Source organism: Tachyglossus aculeatus, chromosome 9 (genome assembly GCF_015852505.1).
Source record: "Tachyglossus aculeatus isolate mTacAcu1 chromosome 9, mTacAcu1.pri, whole genome shotgun sequence".
NCBI classification, from domain to species: domain Eukaryota; kingdom Metazoa; phylum Chordata; class Mammalia; order Monotremata; family Tachyglossidae; genus Tachyglossus; species Tachyglossus aculeatus.
In genome coordinates, this window is record NC_052074.1 from 20,267,011 (window position 1) to 20,288,489 (window position 21,479).

General features: G+C 40.3%; 1 protein-coding gene across 2 annotated transcripts in view; it reads left to right on the top strand.

The window, feature by feature from the left end:
- The window catches only part of MACROD2 (mono-ADP ribosylhydrolase 2), a 1,236,128-nt gene that overhangs the window by 1,170,012 nt on the left and 44,637 nt on the right, over positions 1-21,479 (top strand). Inside the window, exons 13-15 of one of the 2 annotated variants that reach the window (XM_038750842.1) lie at positions 5,358-5,432; positions 19,710-19,790; positions 21,352-21,426. In XM_038750842.1, coding sequence (XP_038606770.1) covers positions 5,358-5,432; positions 19,710-19,790; positions 21,352-21,426 — 231 coding nt within the window. The remainder of the gene's footprint in view (positions 1-5,357; positions 5,433-19,709; positions 19,791-21,351; positions 21,427-21,479) is intronic. The other variant, XM_038750843.1, reaches the window with a different exon arrangement.

Genomic DNA, 21,479 nt, shown 5'->3' on the forward strand with positions numbered 1-21,479 from the left:
ATTGACTGAAAATGCTTGCACCTTTTCACCAGATTAACTCGGGGTTTGTGCAATTCTCCCATTGGAGACTGCAACTCCATTCATTATGAATGAATGCATTTCAGTCCAGGAGTGCAGGCTTTCCTGTTTAAGTTAACTGACTCCATTTTCCCCCTAAGTCATAAAATTTAGGTTGGTAATCCCCTAAGAAGGGAAAATAACAGTCTTTGGAGGTTTGTATCAGGACATTTGCCTGGATTTAGTTTAAAAGAGAAAAATGAAGAAATACTGAAAAGAAATAAGGAAGCTTTTTTTTCTTTGAAAAAAGTAGAGTGTTCTTTATAGTTTTGGCTGGAATTACATTTGAATTACAGTGTTTTCAGTTGTTTCCTTTCAGAACCATATATAACTTCATTATTGAGACTGACTTCTACAAACTGGAAGCCATATGTGAGAACCAAAGTCTCTCAATAAAAGCCATGGCTCATCAAAGGGCAGATTTGTAAATTACATGTTTATAAACTCCAGGTCATGGATTATAAATTGGACATTTCTAAGTGAAATAGCACTTACAGTTCAACAGAGATTATCATTACTTTTCATTTGTCACCCCTTTCTGCCTTATTCACCCTGGCAAGCTCTCTGTTAGAAGGATGACAGCCAAAATTATGCAGTTATCAAAATAACTGCCACTGAATACCTAAAAATACATTCATTCCCAACAGTTTCCCGTTCATCTCTTCAGGATGTGAAGTGCTTTTCTTGATATTTTTGAAGTGTCTTATTCTGTCTCAGGTGTGCCAGACACCCATCATGCTGTATACTGAACATCCATGTTCAGGCTGCTCAGCCTGACTTGTTTTTCACTGAAAACTACCTCTCAGGAAGACAAAATCTTATTTAGTAACCTGGGAGAGCAAATTTTAAAAGACCATCATCATAAACACAAAACGAAGACAGTGAGATCACTTGGCTCCATTTACCACAATACAGTCCTTGAAAAGAAATCAACTGGAGGAACAGGCTTTTATTTATTTTTTTCTTACTATATGAAAAGTTGTTGACTGGTAGCATTATATAAGTAATTCACTTTCAACAGGATCAGGTCACTGTTGAGGTTTTATTGGTGTTATTCAAAGGATACATATCCTTTAGTTCCAGCCTCCTTTGATTTCACAACCTTTCCCCATCCAAACATGCACCCATATAAATGGCCCAACTGTTGAGGGTGCCAGACCCTCGTATTGCAAACAATACCAGGTAGCAGTGTGGTTTAGTGGATAGAGCACAGGCCTGGGAGTAAGAAGGACCTGTCTTCTAATCCCGGCTCCACCACGTCTGCTGTGTGACCTTGGGCAAGTCACTTAACTTCTCTGTTCCTCAGTTACCTCACCTGTAAAATGGGCATAAGAGTGTCAACCCTATGTGGAACAGGGACTGGACCCAACCTGATTAACTTGAATCTACCTTATCACTTAGAACAGTGCTTGGCACATAGTAAGTCCTTGATAAGTATCATTATTATCATTATTATCATCATCATCATTAATAATAATAATTTTCCAATATGCTACTACCCCAAAGAGTGAAGACTGACTACTTGCCTGGCTCTTCTGAGTGTGATAGCCTTTTCTCAGTGATATCCATTACCTTTGCAGTATAAAAGATGCACCTGGCAATATGAAGGAAAGACTAGTCACTGTATCCCTTTCTCATCTCTTCCTTGACTGCCCTCTTTCTCACACCGTGCCTCTTGAATGAAGCGCCCTTTCTTTTCATATCCTTCAGACCACAACGCTCCCCATCTGTAAAGCCCTCCTTAAATCACATCTCTTCTAGGTGGCCCTTCCTGATTAATCTCTAATCTCACTACCAAATCTCTCCCAATCAATCATATTTATTCAGTGCTTACTGTGTGCAGAGCATTGTACTAAGCACTTGGGAAGTACAAATTGGTAACATATAGAGACAGTCCCTACCCAACAGTGGGCTCACAGTCTAGAAGGGGTAGACAGAGAACAAAACCAAACATATTAACAAAATAAAATAAATAGAATAGCTATGTACTAGTAAAATAAATAGAGTAATAAATATGTACAAACATATATACATATATACAGGTGCTGTGGGGAAGGGAAGGAGGTAAGACGGGAGGGATGGAGAGGGGAATGAGGGGGAGAGGAAAGAGGGGGCTCAGTCTGGGAAGGCCTCCTGGAGGAGGTGAGCTCTCAATAGGGCCTTGAAGGGAGGAAGAGAGCTACCTTGGCGGATGGGCAGAGGGAGGGCATTCCAGGCCTGGGGGATGACGTGGGCCGGGGGTCAATGGCGGGACAGGCGAGAACGAGGCACGGTGAGGAGATTAGCGGCAGAGGAGCGGAGGGTGCAGGCTGGGCTGTAGACAGAGAGAAGGGAGGTGAGGTATGAGGGGGCAAGGTGATGGACAGCCTTGAAGCCCAGGGTGAGGAGTTTCTGCCTGATGCACAGATTGATTGGTAGCCACTGGAGATTTTTGAGGAGGGGAGTAATATGCCCAGAGTGTTTCTGGACAAAGACAGTCCGGGCAGCAGCATGAAGTATGGATTGAAGTGGGGAGAGACACGAGGATGGGAGATCAGAGAGAAGGCTGATGCAGTAGTCCAGTCCCAATGGCCGTTTGAGCCTTTCTGCACACCTAACCATCTAAGTACTCACAGTCTACCTTGTGCACATATCTTTACACTCCATTACTTTCTCCTATCTGTATTTTAGTGTCTGTCTTCCCTCTAGATTGTAAACTCCTTGGGGACAATGATGATTTCTATTAGTTCTACTGTATTCTTCCAAGCACTCACTACAGTTCTCTGCATGCAGTAAGTGCTCAATTAAAACTACTGAGTGATTGATAGACTCAGTCCTCAAGCTGTTCTTTGAGCTTTCAAGTACACTATCTGGTTGACCCAGAATCCAGGCTCTGGTCTTGGGGCAAACAGCTGTCAAAAACAGAAGATTCACCCCAGAACATTTCATCACTGTTACTAGAGAAGCAGTGTGGCCTAGAGGAAAGGAACACAGGCTGGTGACTTGGTGAATCTGGGTTCTAATATTGGCCCTGCCACTTGCCTGCTATGTGACTATGAGCCAGCCACATTTCTCTGTACCTCAGTTCCTTCATCTGTAAAATGGGGATTCCCTCCTACTTAGATTGTAAGCCCCATTCATTCAGTCATATTCATTGAGCACTTACTGTGTGCAGAGCACTGTACTAAGCACTTGATGTGGGTCAGGGACTGGGTCCGGCCTGATTATTTGGTATCTGCTTCAGCACTTAGTTCAACGCTTAGCCCATAGTAAGTGCCTAAACAAATACCGCAGTTATTATTATTGTTGCTAAGAATGGCTATGACTTAGACAAAAACTTTCTCTTCTAGTTAATAAATGTGGAATCACTACTAGCTGATAGAGTAATGCACATGTTCCATTTTCTTCAGGGCCTAAATCTTTCAGTTCATGGGGAGAGCACCAACGACATTACTGTTGCTGTACTGTAGAACACACATTTCATTCATTCATTCATTCAATCATACTTATTGAGCACTTACCGTGTGCAGAGCACTGTACTAAGTGCTTGGGAAGTACAAATCGGCAACATATAGAGATGGTCCGTACCCAGTAATGGGCTCACAGTTTAGAAGCCCAAACAAGACCATCAGGAGAGATTCACTGCAATAAGAGAGACAGTGCAGTAGTGCTGAAAATATTCCTCAGTGGCCTGAAAGTACCTACTTTACTACCACCTCAGGACTTGGGCACTGGTGAGAATAATACTAATTCTGTTGCTACATTTTAGCAGCATGGCCTAGTGGAAAGAGCATGGGCTTGGGAGTCGAGGATATGGGTTTTAATCCCAGCTCTGCCATTTATCTGCTGTGTGACCTTGGGAAGTCACTTTACTTTGTGCCTCAGGTACCTCATCTGTAAAATGAGGTTTAATACTGTGAGTCCTGTGTCAGACAGGGATGTGTTCAACCTGACTACCTTGTATCTACCCCAGTGCACAGGACAGTGCTTGGCACATAGTAAGTGCTTAACAAATACCACAATTATTATTTTAGCAAAGCAGCATGGTAGGGGGGAAGTAGCCTGGGACCAGAAGTTGCGGGAACCTTGCCTGTTGTGTGGCATTGGGCAAATCACTTAATCTCTCTATATCTAAATTTTCACACTGGCAATATGTATGGGAATAATAATGCCTGCTTTTCCCTATATCACAGGGATGTTGTGAGGACAAGTAGTTTAAGTGGTGCAAAAGTGCACTGGGGATAAAAGTCCAATGTAAAATCAAGGTATCATTTTGGAAACTGTTGAACCAAATAAGGGTTCTCCATATTATCCCATCAACTTTCTTCCCTCTTTCTTAGGCTGTGAGCCCCATGTAGGGCAGGGACTGTGTCCAACCTTTTTTCTTGCATCTACCCTAGCTCTTAGAATGGTGCTTTGCCTGCAAGTTCCTCATGAGCAGGGAACATTTCTACCAACTCAGTTGTACTGGAACCTCCTAACTTAATACAGTGTTCTGCACACAGTAAGAGCTCAGTAAATATGATTGATTGGCACATTTAACAAGTACCATGATTAATCCATGGAATCATTTGGTAGTAATTATTTTTGCCATAGGTTTGCCTTTGAAAATCAAAATGCTATAAACCATTCTTCTAATTGTACTTGTTCCTCAAATTGTTTTGAAGAAAATGTCTTAATTAAACCTCTACCACTCTAGAGATTAAGTGCCAGATAGAAACATCACTATCTTTATATCACTGCAGAGGAAGTTTGCACATAGCAAGGCGAAGTAACTTGCCTTCCGTCCCATATTTAGTGGGTTCCATTGTGGAAATTGGCATTTCAGAATTCCTCAGTGTCGATTCTCTGCTTGGATGACTTGAAATTGTTGAAAGGCTTTTGTTTCTCCTCACCAACATTCCCCTTAAATATCCCTGCACTGACAGATATCTGAAATATTCCCTGTGGTTTGACAGCCTGGCATAATTTAAAAGAAATGCTGGATTTGAAATAAATAAACATTTGAAACTCAGAAAACACTTTTGAGAATCAAATCTGTTTCTATTTTATTTTCTGTTACTAAGCAAAATTGATGACTTAAAATAATCATTGTATATAAAATGGTCTAATCATTTCTAGTAAGCTTGATAACTAGCAAAATTATCTCTAGTCTCCTGGTTTTTTAGATTCCCTGTGAAACCATTTCACTATCCAAATAATTTTCTGAAATCGAATTGAGGCTCATGGATTTGGATTTAGATTTTGGGGATGAAACATGATCAGCTCAACACAAAATACATAATTGCCTCTGTTTTCTTTGTTCTTTTTTTCTTTCATAGATGAGGCAAAACTTTCCAATGAGCCCCGTCCATCAGAAGAAGAAGGAGTTGTTGGACTCTGCAAGGATCAAGAAGGTACTGCACTAGCTTTTATATCTCTAAAGATAAAATCTGAACAGCGGGACTTTCAGGCAGACCGAGGATCTATACAGTGAATCCCACCAGTTATTTCTACCTGATCTGAATAGTTCAGGCCTAAAAAGACATAGTTTTACTCAAATCTATGAGGGTGGGGTTTTTTTGGTTGTTTATTTTTTTCCAGACTTATCTTCACTTGATTTAGTTTTTTATGCACCACCTTGAAGTTATGTTTTCATTATGTTTGGGGAGGATTGTTTAAAGGGGGAAAGGACTAAAATTAAGAAGTCCAAAGTAGGAGAGTGGTTGTGAGGAGCAGTGTGGTCTAGTGGAAAGAGCACAGTCTTGGGAATCAGAGGACCTGGCTTCTAGTCCCACCTGTGCCATTTGTCTGCTGTGTGATCTTGGGCAAGTCACGTAACTTCTCTGTCCTCAGTTTCTTCATTGGTAAAATGGGGATTGAAAGTGTGAGCCCTATGTGGGAGCAAGACTGTGTCCAACCTGATCAACTTGTATTTACCCCATTGCTTACAGCACCTGACACATAATAGGCTCTTAATAAGTACCATTAAAAAAAATCAGTAGCTCATTTTCCATTCAAGACAACCATCCCCTTTAGGTCTGTCTTAACACCTACAGGGAGTCATGACAGCTAGATACGTGGAAGGACATCGCAGCTCCTTACTCCAGTTCAAAATGCCTTGCTGAAGGGACAGACTAAGTTTAGTTATTCAGATAAGAAACCAACTATAAACATACCATTTGAAGGCAGAAGTGGATGGTGTCATAAATGAGAAGGCAGAGAGAGAGGTGTTTATCTTGTGCAGACTCTGCTAGACCCTCAGATCATTTCAGTTTGTAATAAATATTTAAAAGTGTCACGAGGCCGAACGGCAGAGGATTTAGGAAACAAGAAAGAGAGATGATCTAATTTAAATGATTCAAGCTGAGATTTTCCTGTTGAGTTGTTTGGATTAGAGATATTACACCATCTCAGAGACAGTGTTCATGATATTTCTAGAGTTTGACACTATTAATTGCTCATGCTAGCCCAGATTTTCTTGTAGATCTTTATGGAATATCAAGAGCAAAACAGTACAGTGATGCATTATAAAGTGTAACTGATAACTCAAACTGGGGAGAAACATCCTTTTTTATTATGGTTATTAGAGTTTTTAAAGTAAGGCATATTTTGCGAAAGTACTATAAAATTCATTATCTTTTTATTCAGAACATCATTTTGATGTTTAAATTCTGTCATGGCATTTGATCCAATTCCCATTTTAAAATAGAATGAGTCTGGAATGATGTTTGCCCTTTGGTTCCAAAGCCTGTTGTTTTCACACAACTATTAGACTAACGCTTAGTCCAGGTGTACAATGCTGACATAACTGCTGTCTTAACTGGTTGATAGAAATAGTGTATAAATTGAAAAAATGTGTTTGCCTTTGAAATCCTCATAGATTGAGGTCACCTTGGGGCTAACAGCAGTCAGAGATGTTGAGGATTCTTTCCAAACATACTCCATTATTACCTTTCATTCACATTTCTTTTGGGGTGACATCTGGGCTATTTATGATCTCTATATAGCTAGAATCAGGATCTCTTATAGAAATATTTATTATATTCTCCGGGATAAGTGGCATAATATATATACAAATCACAGGCCTTCGGGGAGATCATACACTTTTGAAGTGCTTCCAGTTCTTACTCTTGTCATGGCATCCTGTTTGGGGTGCTTAAAGGAATTGACAACACAGCATTATGTTTTTCCTCATTAAAATTATTCTCCAAGATGTATGGAGCATAACTAGAGGCTCAGTAGGATTTCAGAGATGAGGAGGCCAAAGGAAAGAGAGCACCAAGTCCTGCAAACGTTGGACATGAGAGCACAACAAAGATCAACCTTTGTGTGTACACAACATGGTTGAGACTGCGCTCTCATATTGGCCTCTTCAGTCCCACACACCTCCTTGGGTGAATTTTGCCATCACTGACATTCTCGTTTTGGTTTTTTTGATGGTATTTGTTAAGAGCTTACTATGTGCAAAGCACTGTTCTTGATGGCACTATTATCTACATTCATTCATTCAATCGTATTTATTGAGTGCTTACTGTGTGCACTGTACTAAGCACTTGGGAAGTACAAGTTGGCAACATATAGAGACGGTCCCTACCCAACAACGGGCTCACAGTCTAGAAGGGGGAGACAGACAACAAAGCAAAACATGTGGACAGGTGTCAAGTCATCAGAATAAATAGAAGTAAAGCTAGATGCACATCATTAACAAAATAAATAGAATAGGAAACATGTACAAGTAAAATAGAGTAAAAAATCTGTACAAACATATATACAGGTGCTGTGGGGAGGGGATGGAGGTAGGGTGGAGGGGATGGGGGGGAGGAAAAAGGGGGTTCAGTCTGGGAAGGACTCCTGGAGGAGGTGAGCTCTCAGTAGGGCTTTGAAGGGAGGAAGAGAGCTAGCTTGGCGGATGTGCGGAGGGAGGGCATTCCAGGCCAGGGGGATGACGTGGGCAGGGGGTCGACGGTGAGACAGTGAGAACGAGGTACGGTGAGGAGGTTAGCGGCAGAGGAGTGGAGGGTGCGGGCTGGGCTGTAGAAGAAGAGAAGGGAGGTGAGGTAGGAGGGGACGAGATGATGGAGAGCCTTGAAGCCGAGAGTAAGGAGTTTTTGCTGGATGCGTAGGTTGACTGGTAGCCACTGGAGATTTTTGAGGAGGGAAGAAACATGCGCAGAACGTTTCTGCACAAAGATGATCCGGGCAGCAGCCTAAGTATATACCTACAAAATATATCAAACTGACATGTTTCTACCCTGTGGGGGGCATTTATTATGTAACTTAAAATATTTTAGCTCTTCCTTAGCCATCCTACCTCACCTCACTAATCTCCTACTTTATCCCAGCCTGCATACTCCGCTCCCCTAGCGCCAGCTTACTCACCGTGCACTGATCTCAACTTTCTCACCTCTGAACCCTTTACCACATCCTCCCCCTAGCCTGGAACTTCCTCCCCCTCCATATTCATTTATTCAGTTGCATTTATTGAGTGCTTATTGTGTGCAGAGCACTGTACTAAGTGCTTGGAAAGTACAGTTCAACAACAAACAGAGGCAATCCCTACCCAACAATGGGCTCAGGGCCTAGAAATATATATAATCCAGACAATCACTCTCTCCACCTTCGAAGCATTATTAAGGTCACATCTTCTCCAAGGAGCTTTTCCCAAATGACCCCTCTTTCCTCCAGCTCGCTCTCTTTTCAGCATCACCTATGCACTTTGATCTGTGACTTTTGGATGTTTGATATTCGTCCTACCCCCAGTCCCACAGCACTTATGTACCAAACTTTAAATTATATATTATAAATTACTTATTCATACTAATGTCTGTCTCTCCCACAAGAATGTAAACTCGTTATGGGGAGGGAACGTATCTGCTTATTCTGTTGCGCTCTTCCAAGAGCTTAGTACGGTGCGTTGCACATAGTAATCACTCAATAAATGCCATTGATTGAGTCTTTCCAAATTGTCATATGTGAGTAAAATTACTTTAAAAAGTAGTCAAAGAATGAGAGACTCAGAGGGTGCTGTGTAAATTTGGGGTTTCCAAAGAAGCAGACCCCGCAAGCACAGGGGGCACAGCCCCCCTTCTAGACTGTGAGCCCGTTGTTGGGTAGTGACTGTCTCTATATGTTGCAAACTTGTACTTCCCAAGCGCTAAGTACAGTGCACTGCACACAGTAAGCGCTCAGTAAATACGATTAAATGAATGAATGAATTATTCATAAGATGGGATATTAGAAAAGCACCAGGGATGGCAATATGACCCAGATGAAGTCAGACATGTCCATGTTCAGTAGAAGAGAAAATGAAAGTGGGGTGGAGTTTTCTTTGGCCCATATTCTTTGTGAGACTTCCTATTTCCAATACCTGATGTAGGCACCGCACAATCAGTATTGGTGGTGTGGGGTATTTCATATTTTCAATGTGTTTCTGCTGGCAAATGTTTAATGAGAGAGACAAGCAAGTTATAACATCAGCTTGCTCTACTGCAATTCTTGAAGGCAGATTTTTCCCTCTGCAGCAATCTTTTGTCTTGCCTTCATCACTGGTAATATTTAGTGTCACAAATTGCTTGGAAAGGAAGTTTTATGCATACTGAATGGAATTAAACTGCTACCTCAAAGGAATAAAGTGAACAGTTGGATGACGAATGGCAAACAGGGGAAATGTTATTTTTTTAATCAAATCAGGAAGATGAACTTTCTGAACAAACACTGATAGCATTGGATACACATTTTCATTGATATTTTATTTTACTATTTTTCTTTAGTTTTCCACATATATGAGTACATTATGGTGAAAAGGATCAGAGCTTGTTTTCCTCGTGCAAAAGAGACAGTCATGCAGACTCGACCAATTAGGAGCCTAATGTTAATTAGGCCTTAACATTTTGTCATATTATATTTGCCAAGTCAAACAATGATAAAACTTGTTGGTGCTAGAAGTAATGTGCAAAAGTCATAGAGAAGCAGCGTGGCCTAGTGGCAAGAGCTTGGGCTTTGGAGTCAGAGGTCGTGGGTTCTAATCCTGACTCCACCACTTATTGGCTGTGTGACTCTGGGCAAGTCACTTAACTTTTCTGTGCCTGAATTACCTCATTTGTAAAATGGGGATTAAGTCTATGAGCCGCACGTGGGCCAAGCTGATTACCTTGTATCTACCCCAATGCTTAGAACAGTACTTGGCAAATAGTAAGAGCCTAACAAATACCATCACTATGATTATATGGTCCATTCCCCTATTCTGAAGCAGATCTTCCCTGAATCATCAAGTACAATCACTTAGCCAGAATCCACGTTCATCTGCTACACATTTTGCCTAAAATGCTCTACCGGAATTAGGGCATGTTCTTCCTGCCGGGTGTGCCTGTTTTGATTCAGCAAGACAAGGTGTGGAAGAAACAGCTATACACATACCCACAATGTAGGACACAGGTGAATAGTGTAGCACAAATTTTCCTTAATGTGGGTTTTTTAAGAATGCAACTCTTGCGCTACAGCCTGCTAAATACGGGAATACAAATTATCAGTAAAGCATCTTCCCTTTCCACTTGTAAGTAGAAAACACAGAGGTGTATCTGTCATGTATAGCTTGTATTAGTGCCTTTTTTTGGAAAAAGTGGTCTGAGTGGTATCAGAATTACTTATGATTTTAGGAATTTTTCATCTTGCTGTCTAGATAGATAATAAAGGGTTTTCCAGTAGCTGGTCTTCAGTTTACTGTGGGAAAATATTCTGAAAAAAGACAGGGTGAAGCAATCTATGGGAAGAAAAACTACTGTTCTGAGAGTTTGATATGTTCAGCACCAAGGCCACACTAATGAAGTTGGGGCCTGGTGGACCATGTAGTGGGGTCTACCTTCCCCCTCAGTGAATTAAGGAGAGGAAAATTTTAGTCTTTGATTCATTCAGTCATATTTATTGAGCACTTACTGTGTGCAGAGCACTGTACTAAGCACTTGGGAGAGTACAATAGAACGTTAAACAGACACATTCCTTACCCACGATGACCTTACAGTCTAGAGTCTATTCCATAGAAATCAGTGTTTGACTTGGGAATGCAGAAAGCTTGGGCTAGATTTAAGCACTTAGTACAGTGCTAAGCACTTAGTACAGTGCTCTACACACAGTAAGCACTCAATATGGTTAAATGAATGAATTAGTTGATGAGTCATTCCTAGGCATAGGTAGTAGATTCCTTTCTAGAAATAGGAAAATCAGCATAGCCTTGTCCTCCCTCCTAGCCTCTTACCCAAGGCACCTTTGTCTTAGAGATTATTCATAAATCACAATAGATCCCCGTGGACCACTAGCTGCCACTTTGAAAAGTGTTGGGGTATGATCTGAATAATTTAGAATAAATATGCTCTTCAATTAACTGTGGAATTCCATCTAAGTAGGAGGGGTTAGGGGGTAAGTTCTTTGGCTAATTATATGGCTAATTGTGTGACTGTGTAGATCTGACCTTAGAGAAATAATCCACTGGGGAAGTACATGACTGTAATGTTTTAGTTTTACCTCTAATGAAATCCATGGCAAGAAGTGTTAAAATCAATGAAGATGTTATCTTTGCTCATCTTGTTATTTAGACAGTTCTTTCACAGATGCATGCTTATCTATAGGGAATGTAAACAGCATAAAATGGATAATAATTTATCTTCATCCTAATCTTCTTCGACCTCTCAACTGCTACTGATAATGTGAACCACCCCCTTCTCCTTGAAACATTATCTAATCTTAGTTTCACTTGACATCTTCTCTCCCATTTCTTCTCCTCTTCGACTGCTCCTTTTCATTCTCTTTCGAGGTTCCTTCTCTGCCTCCCATCCTCTAACTGAGGGAGTCCCTAAGGAATCAGGTCTATTCTCCATCTACACCCGCTGCCTTGAAGAATTCATTCACTCTTTTGGCTTTAACTACCATTTCTGCACGGATGATTCCCAGATCCACCTCTCCAACCCTGACCTCTCTCCTCTTGCATTTCCTCCTCCCTTCAGGACATCTCTTCTTGAATGTCCCACCCTCATCTCAATCTTAGCATGCCCAAAAAAGCAACTCCTCCACTTCTCACTCAAATCCTCTCCTTCCCCTGACTTTCCCATTACTGTAGATCATACCACTCTTCTTCCGGTCTCACAAGCCCATAACCTTGGCATTATCCTTAACTCATATCTCTCATTCCACCCACATATTCAGTCTGCCACCAGGTCCTGTCAGTTCTACTTTTACAACATGGCTAAAATCTGCCCTATCCTCTCCATCCAAACTGCTGATCCAAACACTTATCATATCCACCTTGACTACTGAATCAGCCTTCTTGCTGACCTTCTTGCCTTCAGTTTCTCCCCATCCAGTCCTTACTTCACTCTGCTGCCCTGATCATTTAAAAAAAAAAAAAGAATATTCAGTCACCATCTCTCCATTCCTCAAGAACATCCAGTGGTTGCCTATCCATCTCTACATCAGAAACTCTTTAGGGATGGATTTTAAGCATGCAATCAGCTCACCCCTCCTGTCTCAACTCACTGATTTCCTACTCCAGTCCAGCCCCCACACTTTGGTTCTCTAACACCAACCTCGTCACATCAATCCCAGCGCTTAGAATGTGCTTTTGCACATAGTGAGTGCTTAACAAATGCCATCATTATTATTATCTATCTTGCTGCTGACCTTTTGCCCACTTCCACATCAATAATGAGGACTGCTGGGTTGGGCCAACAGTACTCCCAATCAGAGTTTTTTTTTTTTTTTAGAAAGCTAGGAGGTGGGAATGGAAAAAAATGTTCTGACACTCAGAGATGAACTTCTGATCCTTCATTGCCACAACTCTTTAAATACCTTTCGCTTCCCCATCTTCCCAATAAATAGACACTTGGTTTTGGAGGGTTTGCCCTACAAGACTCAAATGTACACTCTATAGGTTGGAACCAGAAAGTATGGAAACTAAATTATGTGCTTTTGTTTTCTTCAGTTAGCGTCAGAGGCAAACCCCCTGGGTATGCAAGTCATGCAGTACAAGGCCAATCAGAAATTTAAAAATTTGGCTATATCAAATGTCAAAGTTATTGGAATGTTCATTTGTGATGCTCATTTTGGGCAGAGTTGGCGCAGGTTTGCCATGAATCTCTTGTCATTTTATGGAAGCTTAACGGGCCTTTCTAATGCTTCCAGCAAAATCTGTTTTCTTGCAAGTTATCAGAGCTTTGTCTCAGACAGAACTCACTATGGTTAAGCAGTGTAGTGTATGTGCAGAAATTGCATAAGCAGGCTGGAGAGCTCCTTGTGGGCAGAGAATGTGTCTGTTATGTTTTTGTGCTGTACTCCCCCAAACTTCATTCATTCATTCATTCGTATTTATTGAGTGCTTACTGTGTGCAGAGAACTGTACTAAGCACTTGGGAGAGTACAGTGTAACAATAGAAAGTCACAGTCCCTGCCCACAATGAACTTACTCTTAATACAGTGCTCTGCACATAGTAAGTGCTCAATAAATATGATTGCTTGACTGACTGGACTCACTGGAAGCAGGGTGAAGTTGGAGTCTGGAACCCTGGTATCTCATGGCTGCACCTGAGCTGCTGAATAATAACAATAATAATAATAATGGCATTTATTAAGCACTTACTACATGCAAAGCACTGTTCTAAGTGCTAAGGAGGTTACAAGGTGATCAGGTTGTCCCACGTGGGGCTCACAGTCTTGATCCCCATTTTACAGTTGAGGTAACTGAGGCCCAGAGAAGTTAAGTGACTTGCCCAAAGTCACACAGCTGACAAGTGGTGGTGCCAGGATTTGAACCCGTGACCTCTGACTCCAAAGCCCATGCTCTTTCCACGGAGCCACGCTGCTTCTCTGAAGCTTAGGGCCCTTGCTGAAGCTTAGGGCCCAGTGGGGGAAGGCAGCCAGAATACAAGGATGATTAGTAGGGGTCAAAAATAGGGTGCAAGTAGCCATCCTTTTATATCAACTATAAAGATGATGGCTGTTGCTGCTAATTATCATAGCCTGTTGATAGGCCCTGCTTTGGGAAACACCTTGTATGGACTATTCCTATTATTTTATTTTTTTTGAGATATATAATGAATGATTCTTGTCGCTTTCTTCATTACAAATTAAGGATATTCATGATCCTATCCAAGCAGCATAGCATAGTGGATAGACCATGGGTCTTGGAGTCAGAAGTCATGGGTTCTAATCCCAGCTCCACCACTTGTTAGCTGTGTGAATTTGGGCAAGTCACTTCACTTCTTTGGGCCTCAGTTCCCTCATCTGTAAAATGGGGATTAAGACTGTGAGCCCCATATGGGACAATCTGATAACCTTGTATCTAACCTAGCGCTTAGAACAGTGCGCTGCACATAGTAAGCGCTTAACAAATACCAGCATTATTATTATTTTTTCCCAATTCTGAGCATTTTTACTCTTTGATGGTTCATTATAGGCAATTTTGTGCAAAGCTTATCACTGAGTAGTTTGATTCAGTAGAGGTCAGGTGAAAGCAGGGATTTGGGGAATAGAAGGAAATGGCGTGATATCTTCTTGAGTTTGAGGTAAGGATAATATCTGTACTTTTCTTGTTATTTGGATAGGTCTTCTCCAGGTGCATTCCACTCCAAAATCAACTCTGTAAACCAAGTCCCATCTTGCCCTTGGTGGTAGTGCCTAACTAAATGTTATAATGCTCAGAAAACTGAACAAATAACTAAAACAATCGTGTTCCCAAATAAGTGTAAACCAGTGTATCCATAAAGACCTATTTTATAAATTCATGAAAATGATAGCACCAGTGTACCCAATCTAGAAGAGCTGTAGATTAAACTATGGGAATGAAAATATTTTCAAAGCAGTGCTCATCATACCTGTCAACAGGCCCTTTGTTGTACTTTATTTCTAAACATTTTTCTCTGTTTATGAAGCAAAATACTTAATAGTCTCAGCTTCCTCCACTTCATTTGCTGGAATATCAGATGCCCCTTGATTTCTCTCTCAAGAGATACACTGAAAAACCAAATCCAGTTTGTTCGTTCTTCATGACTAGGTTCCCTCTTTTTAATCTTTTTACAAAGGTGCCTCACTTCTCCTGGGTAAGAAGGACCAGCTGTATTTTGTATGCTGAAAGTGACTGACTTTCAAAGAGTGTCTGAAAGAAATGAATCCAAAAGGTTCTCCTGACCTCTTAAAAAATAAACCCCCAATATTCTTTTCACTTCAAACACTAGCAGGTAGTCCTTGTTGGCATATTTGTTATAAACAACAATATTTATGGAGAACCTACTCTGGGCAGTGTGTTCTATTCGATGCCATAGAGAATGGCAAAAGATCTATAAAACAAGCATTCCATTCTCCGGTAAACATTGTTTAATCCACTAAAGGGACAAGGGAGGGAAATAAGGAAATAAATTGATCCTAATCTCAGCACACTAATGCCTTCCTAATAACAATAGGAGAAACCACATGGCCTAGTGGATAGAGTACACATCTGGGAGTCAGAAGGACCTGGGTTCTAATCCTGACTCTGCCACTGGACTATTTAGTGACCCTGGGCAAGTCAGTTCATTTTTCTACACCTCAATTCCCTCATCTGTAAAATGGGGGTTAAGACTGTGAGCCCCATGTGGGGCAGTGACTAGGTCCAACCTGATTAACTTGTATCTACCCCAGTGCTTGGCATATAGTATGTGCAATAGGAATTGGGCAGGGGAGGGGACTATATGTTCCAAGCTGTGTGCTTGGGCTGGGCCATAGGCATCTTCTTGGATCCACTGAGGATGGTGGGATATAATAGCACAGTGCTTGACACATTAGTACCAACAATTATCATTATTTCCTGATTATCTGTGTGGGACTTTTGACTTCTTGCTTCTTAGTAACTAAACAAACCACCTTTCCATACCACAGCTTTGGGCTGCCAAGAATGAGATGTGGGTAGGAAGTACCTAATCTCTACAAAAAAAGGCACACTCATGCATATATATATGTCAATAATGTTGTTGTATAGTTTTGTAACACAAACGTGTGTGTATATATGTATATACATGCATATATATATATATATACAACATAAAAATGCAGTATTTTAAGTGAGTTGTTTTTACTTTTGTGTCTTTCATTTTAAACTATGAAATATTTTTGGTTTCTGTAGTATTTTCTAAGTGAGGGGCCAGTAGTTTAATTTATAAAGTGTTAAGTATATTTAGTGTTCTTTAGTGTTTTTTTGTGTTCTAAGCATTGGGTAGGTAAAACATAACTGGATCAGACACAGTCTCTATCCCACGTGGGCTTTTTTCTTGCTATTTTTTAAAAAAATCTATTGTTGGAGCTTTGGTTTGAATGCTGGCCCTTGTTAAATTCTGATATTGCTTTAACCTTAAAGATTTTGAATGTCAAATTCTGCATTTAAATGTAATTCCTGTTCTCACCTGTTACAATGACATTGACAAACTCAGAAGTAAGTCATATATATCATGTTTCATGCCACTATCAAATTGTACTTTTTGGAGCAGGAAAACTTCACAATTCAGTATATGTGTTGTGATTTAGATTGCCTCCAAAATAATAAGGAACCCCCACTTTTTAAAGCAGTGAAACATTTCACCATGCAAGAACTAGCTCAATCTGTCAGGCCCCGCCCACACTACAAAATCAAATCTGCAGCTATTCTGATTAGATGGTAGCACTTAAACTACATGTACAAGGTCAAATCCCGTGTTTCTGAAAGTGTAGTGAAATAAGGTTGCTGCTTGCTGTAATGGAGAGTACTGAAGGGTAAAACCTCCTCTACACCTACACTCAATCTGTTATTATGGACTACAGTTTATGTTTACTCAAGTTACCTTGGATTGATTTTATGTGGAAATGGAAAAATTTTTCATTCTGGAAATATTTGTTAGTATTAAGTGTAAGTTGAAGTTGTAGTCAGGCAGGGGGAGGAAGAAAACTAAACAAAATTGGTTGTCATTTTCCATAGCCCGTAGCTAAAATGGCTGTGACAGCCATTCCTAAACCTTGACCATTTTATTTTTTATGATGTCATCAGGAATGTTAAACAGTGATAATGTTATGAATTACATACATTTTTGGCTATATGCGAAGATTAATTTATAAAATTCTGTTTGAGAATGATTAGAGTAATACATTCTAAATCATAGTTGTACTTTCACTGCTATTAGACTGTAAATTTCCTGGGCAGAGCAGCCAACATTTCAAGTCCAAAATAAAAAGGCCAAATTGAACCCCATGGAAGTTAGAACTGATTTGAAAGGTGTGAAATCACAGTTTGAAATATAACTGGAGTCTCAGTTTTGCCTCTAAATTCGGAGTTCTAAAGCTATTGTTGTTCTCTGATGAGATAATATTTGCCCTGGGGAATCGTTTTCAGTTCATTAAAGCCACATACTCTGGGGTATACCTGCTTCGCTGGTGATTAACTCTGGATCAGATGTGAACTACCCAGGTTTCTCACTTATCTATTAAAGGTTGCTCTTGACAGGTTCAAATCAGAAGCTCCTTGGCCCACGGTTGAGCTTACAGTGGTATAAAAAGGGATCTTTTGGAACTGAAGACCCCATTATTTCAATGGGTTTTTCATACATGTGCTGGTAGAAGTTTTTGTCAAAGTGGCAAGTTTTGTTTATGGAACATACTGTGGTATATTCTTTATGGAAATGATATCCTAGAGTCACAGAAGCAAGAGAAGCAGCATGGCCTAATGGAAAGAGAACGGGCCTGAGAGTCAGATGACCTTGGTTCTAATTATGGTTCTGCTACCTGTTTACTATATCACCTTGGGCAAGTCATTTCACTTCTCTGTGCCTCAGTTACCTCATCTGTAAAATGGGGATTAACTCATCCTCCCTCAGATTTAGCCTGAGAGCCCCATATGGGGCAAGGCTACCTGTTTCTCTTGTGTCTATTCTAGTGCTTAGTACAGTGCATGGCACATATTGAACACTTAAGTCCATCCTAAAACTGAAGGAATATCCAGCTGTGTGAAGGAAAGTACATAACCTTCCTTCAGGTTCGAAGATGACATTATTGACAGTGAGTTTTGTTTTTTAATCAATGCAAAAGCAATCCTTTTTGCATCAAGGGCATGTAAAACTTTCTATCTGGTGAGCTGTTCATTTGTTTCTTCTAGTGTTGGACACTATTTTTGTTTCTCTCTCTTGGTGACCCAATCTTCCTGAAGTGTCTGCTCCAGACTAGTCATGCCAATTCTGTTTCCTGCATTCGAGGACAATTTGTCTTCCCGTTGTCATCTTTCAGTTCGTTGCTACTTTTCCATGTTGTTTGAGGTTTTGCTTCATGGTGTGTGTAGAGTATTTCTTCTGTCCTTTCTGTTTATTTGTTACCCTATTTCAGCTCAGTATAGAGCAGCAGTTTGGCTGTCCTATTTTCAGTCAATGGTGTTTATTGAGAGCTTACTTTGTACAGAGTACTGTACTAAGTACTTGGGAAAGTGCAATACAGTAGAGTTGGTTGGCCCACAAAGACCTTGCAGTCTACATTCCCACTGTCATCCATTCTTCTCTCATGACCTGTGTTGTGAAGGCCTGTGTGAAAGACATTGTTTTGTTGATACTGGTGCTCTGTCTGCATTCCAGGACTTCACTGTTTGGGCCCCGGTTTGGCTAGTTAATGTTTAATACTAATAACAGCAATACTAATAATAATAATGGTATTTGTTAAGCACGTAATATGTGCCAAGCACTGTTTTAAGCACTGGGGGAGATATAAGTGTATCAGATTGTCCCAGTTTTAATCCCCATTTTACAGATGAGGTAACTGAGGCACAGTGAAGTGACTTGCCCAGAGTAACACAGCTGACAAGTGGCGGAGTCCGGATTAGAACCCACGACCTCTGACTCTCAAGCCCATGCTCTTTCCACTAAGCCATGCTGCATGTGCTGTGCACATAGTAAGCATTCAGTAAATACCATTGATTGAGCAAGCCTAAGTGGCGTTAGCAGAACTGCTCAAGAAATCAAATTTGGTATCTGTAATAGGCCTTGGTCTCCCAACTGTAAAGAAGGACGGACACTATAATTACTCTATATCCCCTTACTTTGGACTCAGTCTTAATGCCACATTCTGTCTTTAATCTCCTAATGGACACAGTAGTCTTCTTGAATTGGTTTTCTCCTGCTTTATCAATCCTCACACCATTGAACAGTGGAAGTATCCAAGAAACAGAATTCAGTGTCAGGATTTAACTGCCTGGGTCACTGAAAGTGATCCTTGATTAATTAGTCAATAATATTTGTTGAGTGCTTTCTCTGTGAAAACATCATCCCAGCCTCAAGTAGCTTACATGATTGGGTGCAGAGTTTTCCTGGTGTGGGCTAATATTTAAGTTTCTTACTTAGATTGTGCTAATGTATATAGGTTGCTGCTCTAACAGACAGATGTCATGGTTCTTCAAATTATAATTTTTTGGTATTTGTCAAGTGGAAATATTGTTCTCTCTTTTGGGGGAAAAGCATTTGCCATATTCTCGTTACTTGCTTTCGTTTCAGCGATTCAGCCTGAGTGCTTATTAGCAATCATCTTGCTTTTGCTATGAATTTCACTGCTCTAGATGAGCAGTATCTTTTAAGTATTTTAATGTTGCATTTTAGCAAAATGATATCTTTTTAAACCAAATATTTAATTATATAGATGCCCACTTTAGAGTGTATTTGTGTTTCCCCTAGCAGACTTCTCAGAAGATGGCCAAGTTATTCAGGAGGATGAACCAACCCATTATTCCGTGGGTGAGCAGGATCTTGCAGAGGGTAAGTTTTGAACTCTCATCTCAGATTTTTGTACTGTGTCTATGAAAGCAAAATGGAGAGTTTAGCAGGTCAAAACAAACTACATATCTGGAAATCACAGAATAATTGCTTCTCTTTCCCTTTATTTTGACCTATCCAAACACAGATTCTTGGTCACAAGTAGTGAATTGAGGTGCTAGATAATTTTAGTTGTTAATGAGGGGCAAGAATAATCCCTAGATCTTCTTTTGGAAAAAAACTTTACCTAGACCTCTACCAACTTTTCATCAGAATGGCTATCTAATTGGCCTTATAGGAACATCCACTCTTTCCTTTATCCTGTCCCGTCTTGGGCAGAGATTCATTCATTCATTTAATCATATTTGTTGAGCACTTACTGTGTCTGGAGCACTGTACTAAGCACTTGGGAGAGTACAGAACAACAATAAATAGACACATTCCCTGCCCATAATGAGTTTATAATCAAGATGTTAATGAGCCGCTTTAATGTTCAGAAAACAGGGCCCATGAGGAAACGAGAAAATCTGTACTTAAATAATCAGTTCTAACTTCAGAGTTTGACAGGTGCCTTGAGCTTTAGCATATAAATATCATCCCAGTCAACACTGCTATATTCTAGAGGATAGCCTGGTACATCCTGTTTTTTTAAAAAAAAAACCAAAAACACAACTCCCTAGTATCTTAAGTGTTGCCAGTAGTCACAGGAAACATTTTTGTGGTATTTGTTAAGGGCTTACTATGTGCCAGGCACTCTACTAAGTGCTGGCATAGCTAATCAGGTTGGGCACAATCCATGTCCCACATGGGTCTCACAGTCTTAATCCCCATTTTACAGATCAGCTACCTGAGGCACAGAGAAGTTAAGTGTCTTGGCCAAGGTCACACAGCAGAGAAATGGCAGAACTGGGAATAGAACACAGGTCCTTCGGACTCCCAGGCTCTTGCTCTGTCCGCTGGGACATACTGCAAAAATAACTCCATAAATTTCCCATTATGTACTCATGGGTCAGTTCCATAGTCAATATGTGGAGGGAACTCGTGATTTTCAGGGCTGAGGTAGGTATAGTCGGATCAGACACAGTTGATTACAGTGATTGGACTCATTGAATTGGAGCAGGAACCCTGGAAGGGAAATAGTAGTCAGATAACAATCTCCTACCAGTTTTCATCTCTCAAAGAACACTACATACAGCTGGGCCCAGAGCCCGGATTGTTTTATTTGTTTGTTTCTTAAGGAAATAGCATTTCTATGATACTACTTAAATGTATTTGTATTTCGAATGTCCTTGCATTTCCAGGAATCTTTCCTATGCTGTGCTTACAAATCTCATAAATGTACTTGAATATTGGAAAAATATTATCTTGTATCTCCCCAGAATTTAGTCAGTGCCTAGCAAAAAGTAAGCACTTAACAAGTACTGTTAAATCATAACTTAGGGCTTTTTTATTTTTGCAATTGAAAAAAATACTTTTTTATGACCTTTACCTTTGCAATAATAAAGATGAAGTTAAACAGCTCATATTTTCGTATCATTCCTTCACTTTCTATTACTGCTCTTAGGACAAGAGAGTGATTCAATGAAGAATGAAATGAAAATGGACACAGACTCCCAAAGTTCACAAATGGAAATCGAAGGTAATGAACCCACCATTGAATAAATTAAATCCATGAACCACACACAACTTTTG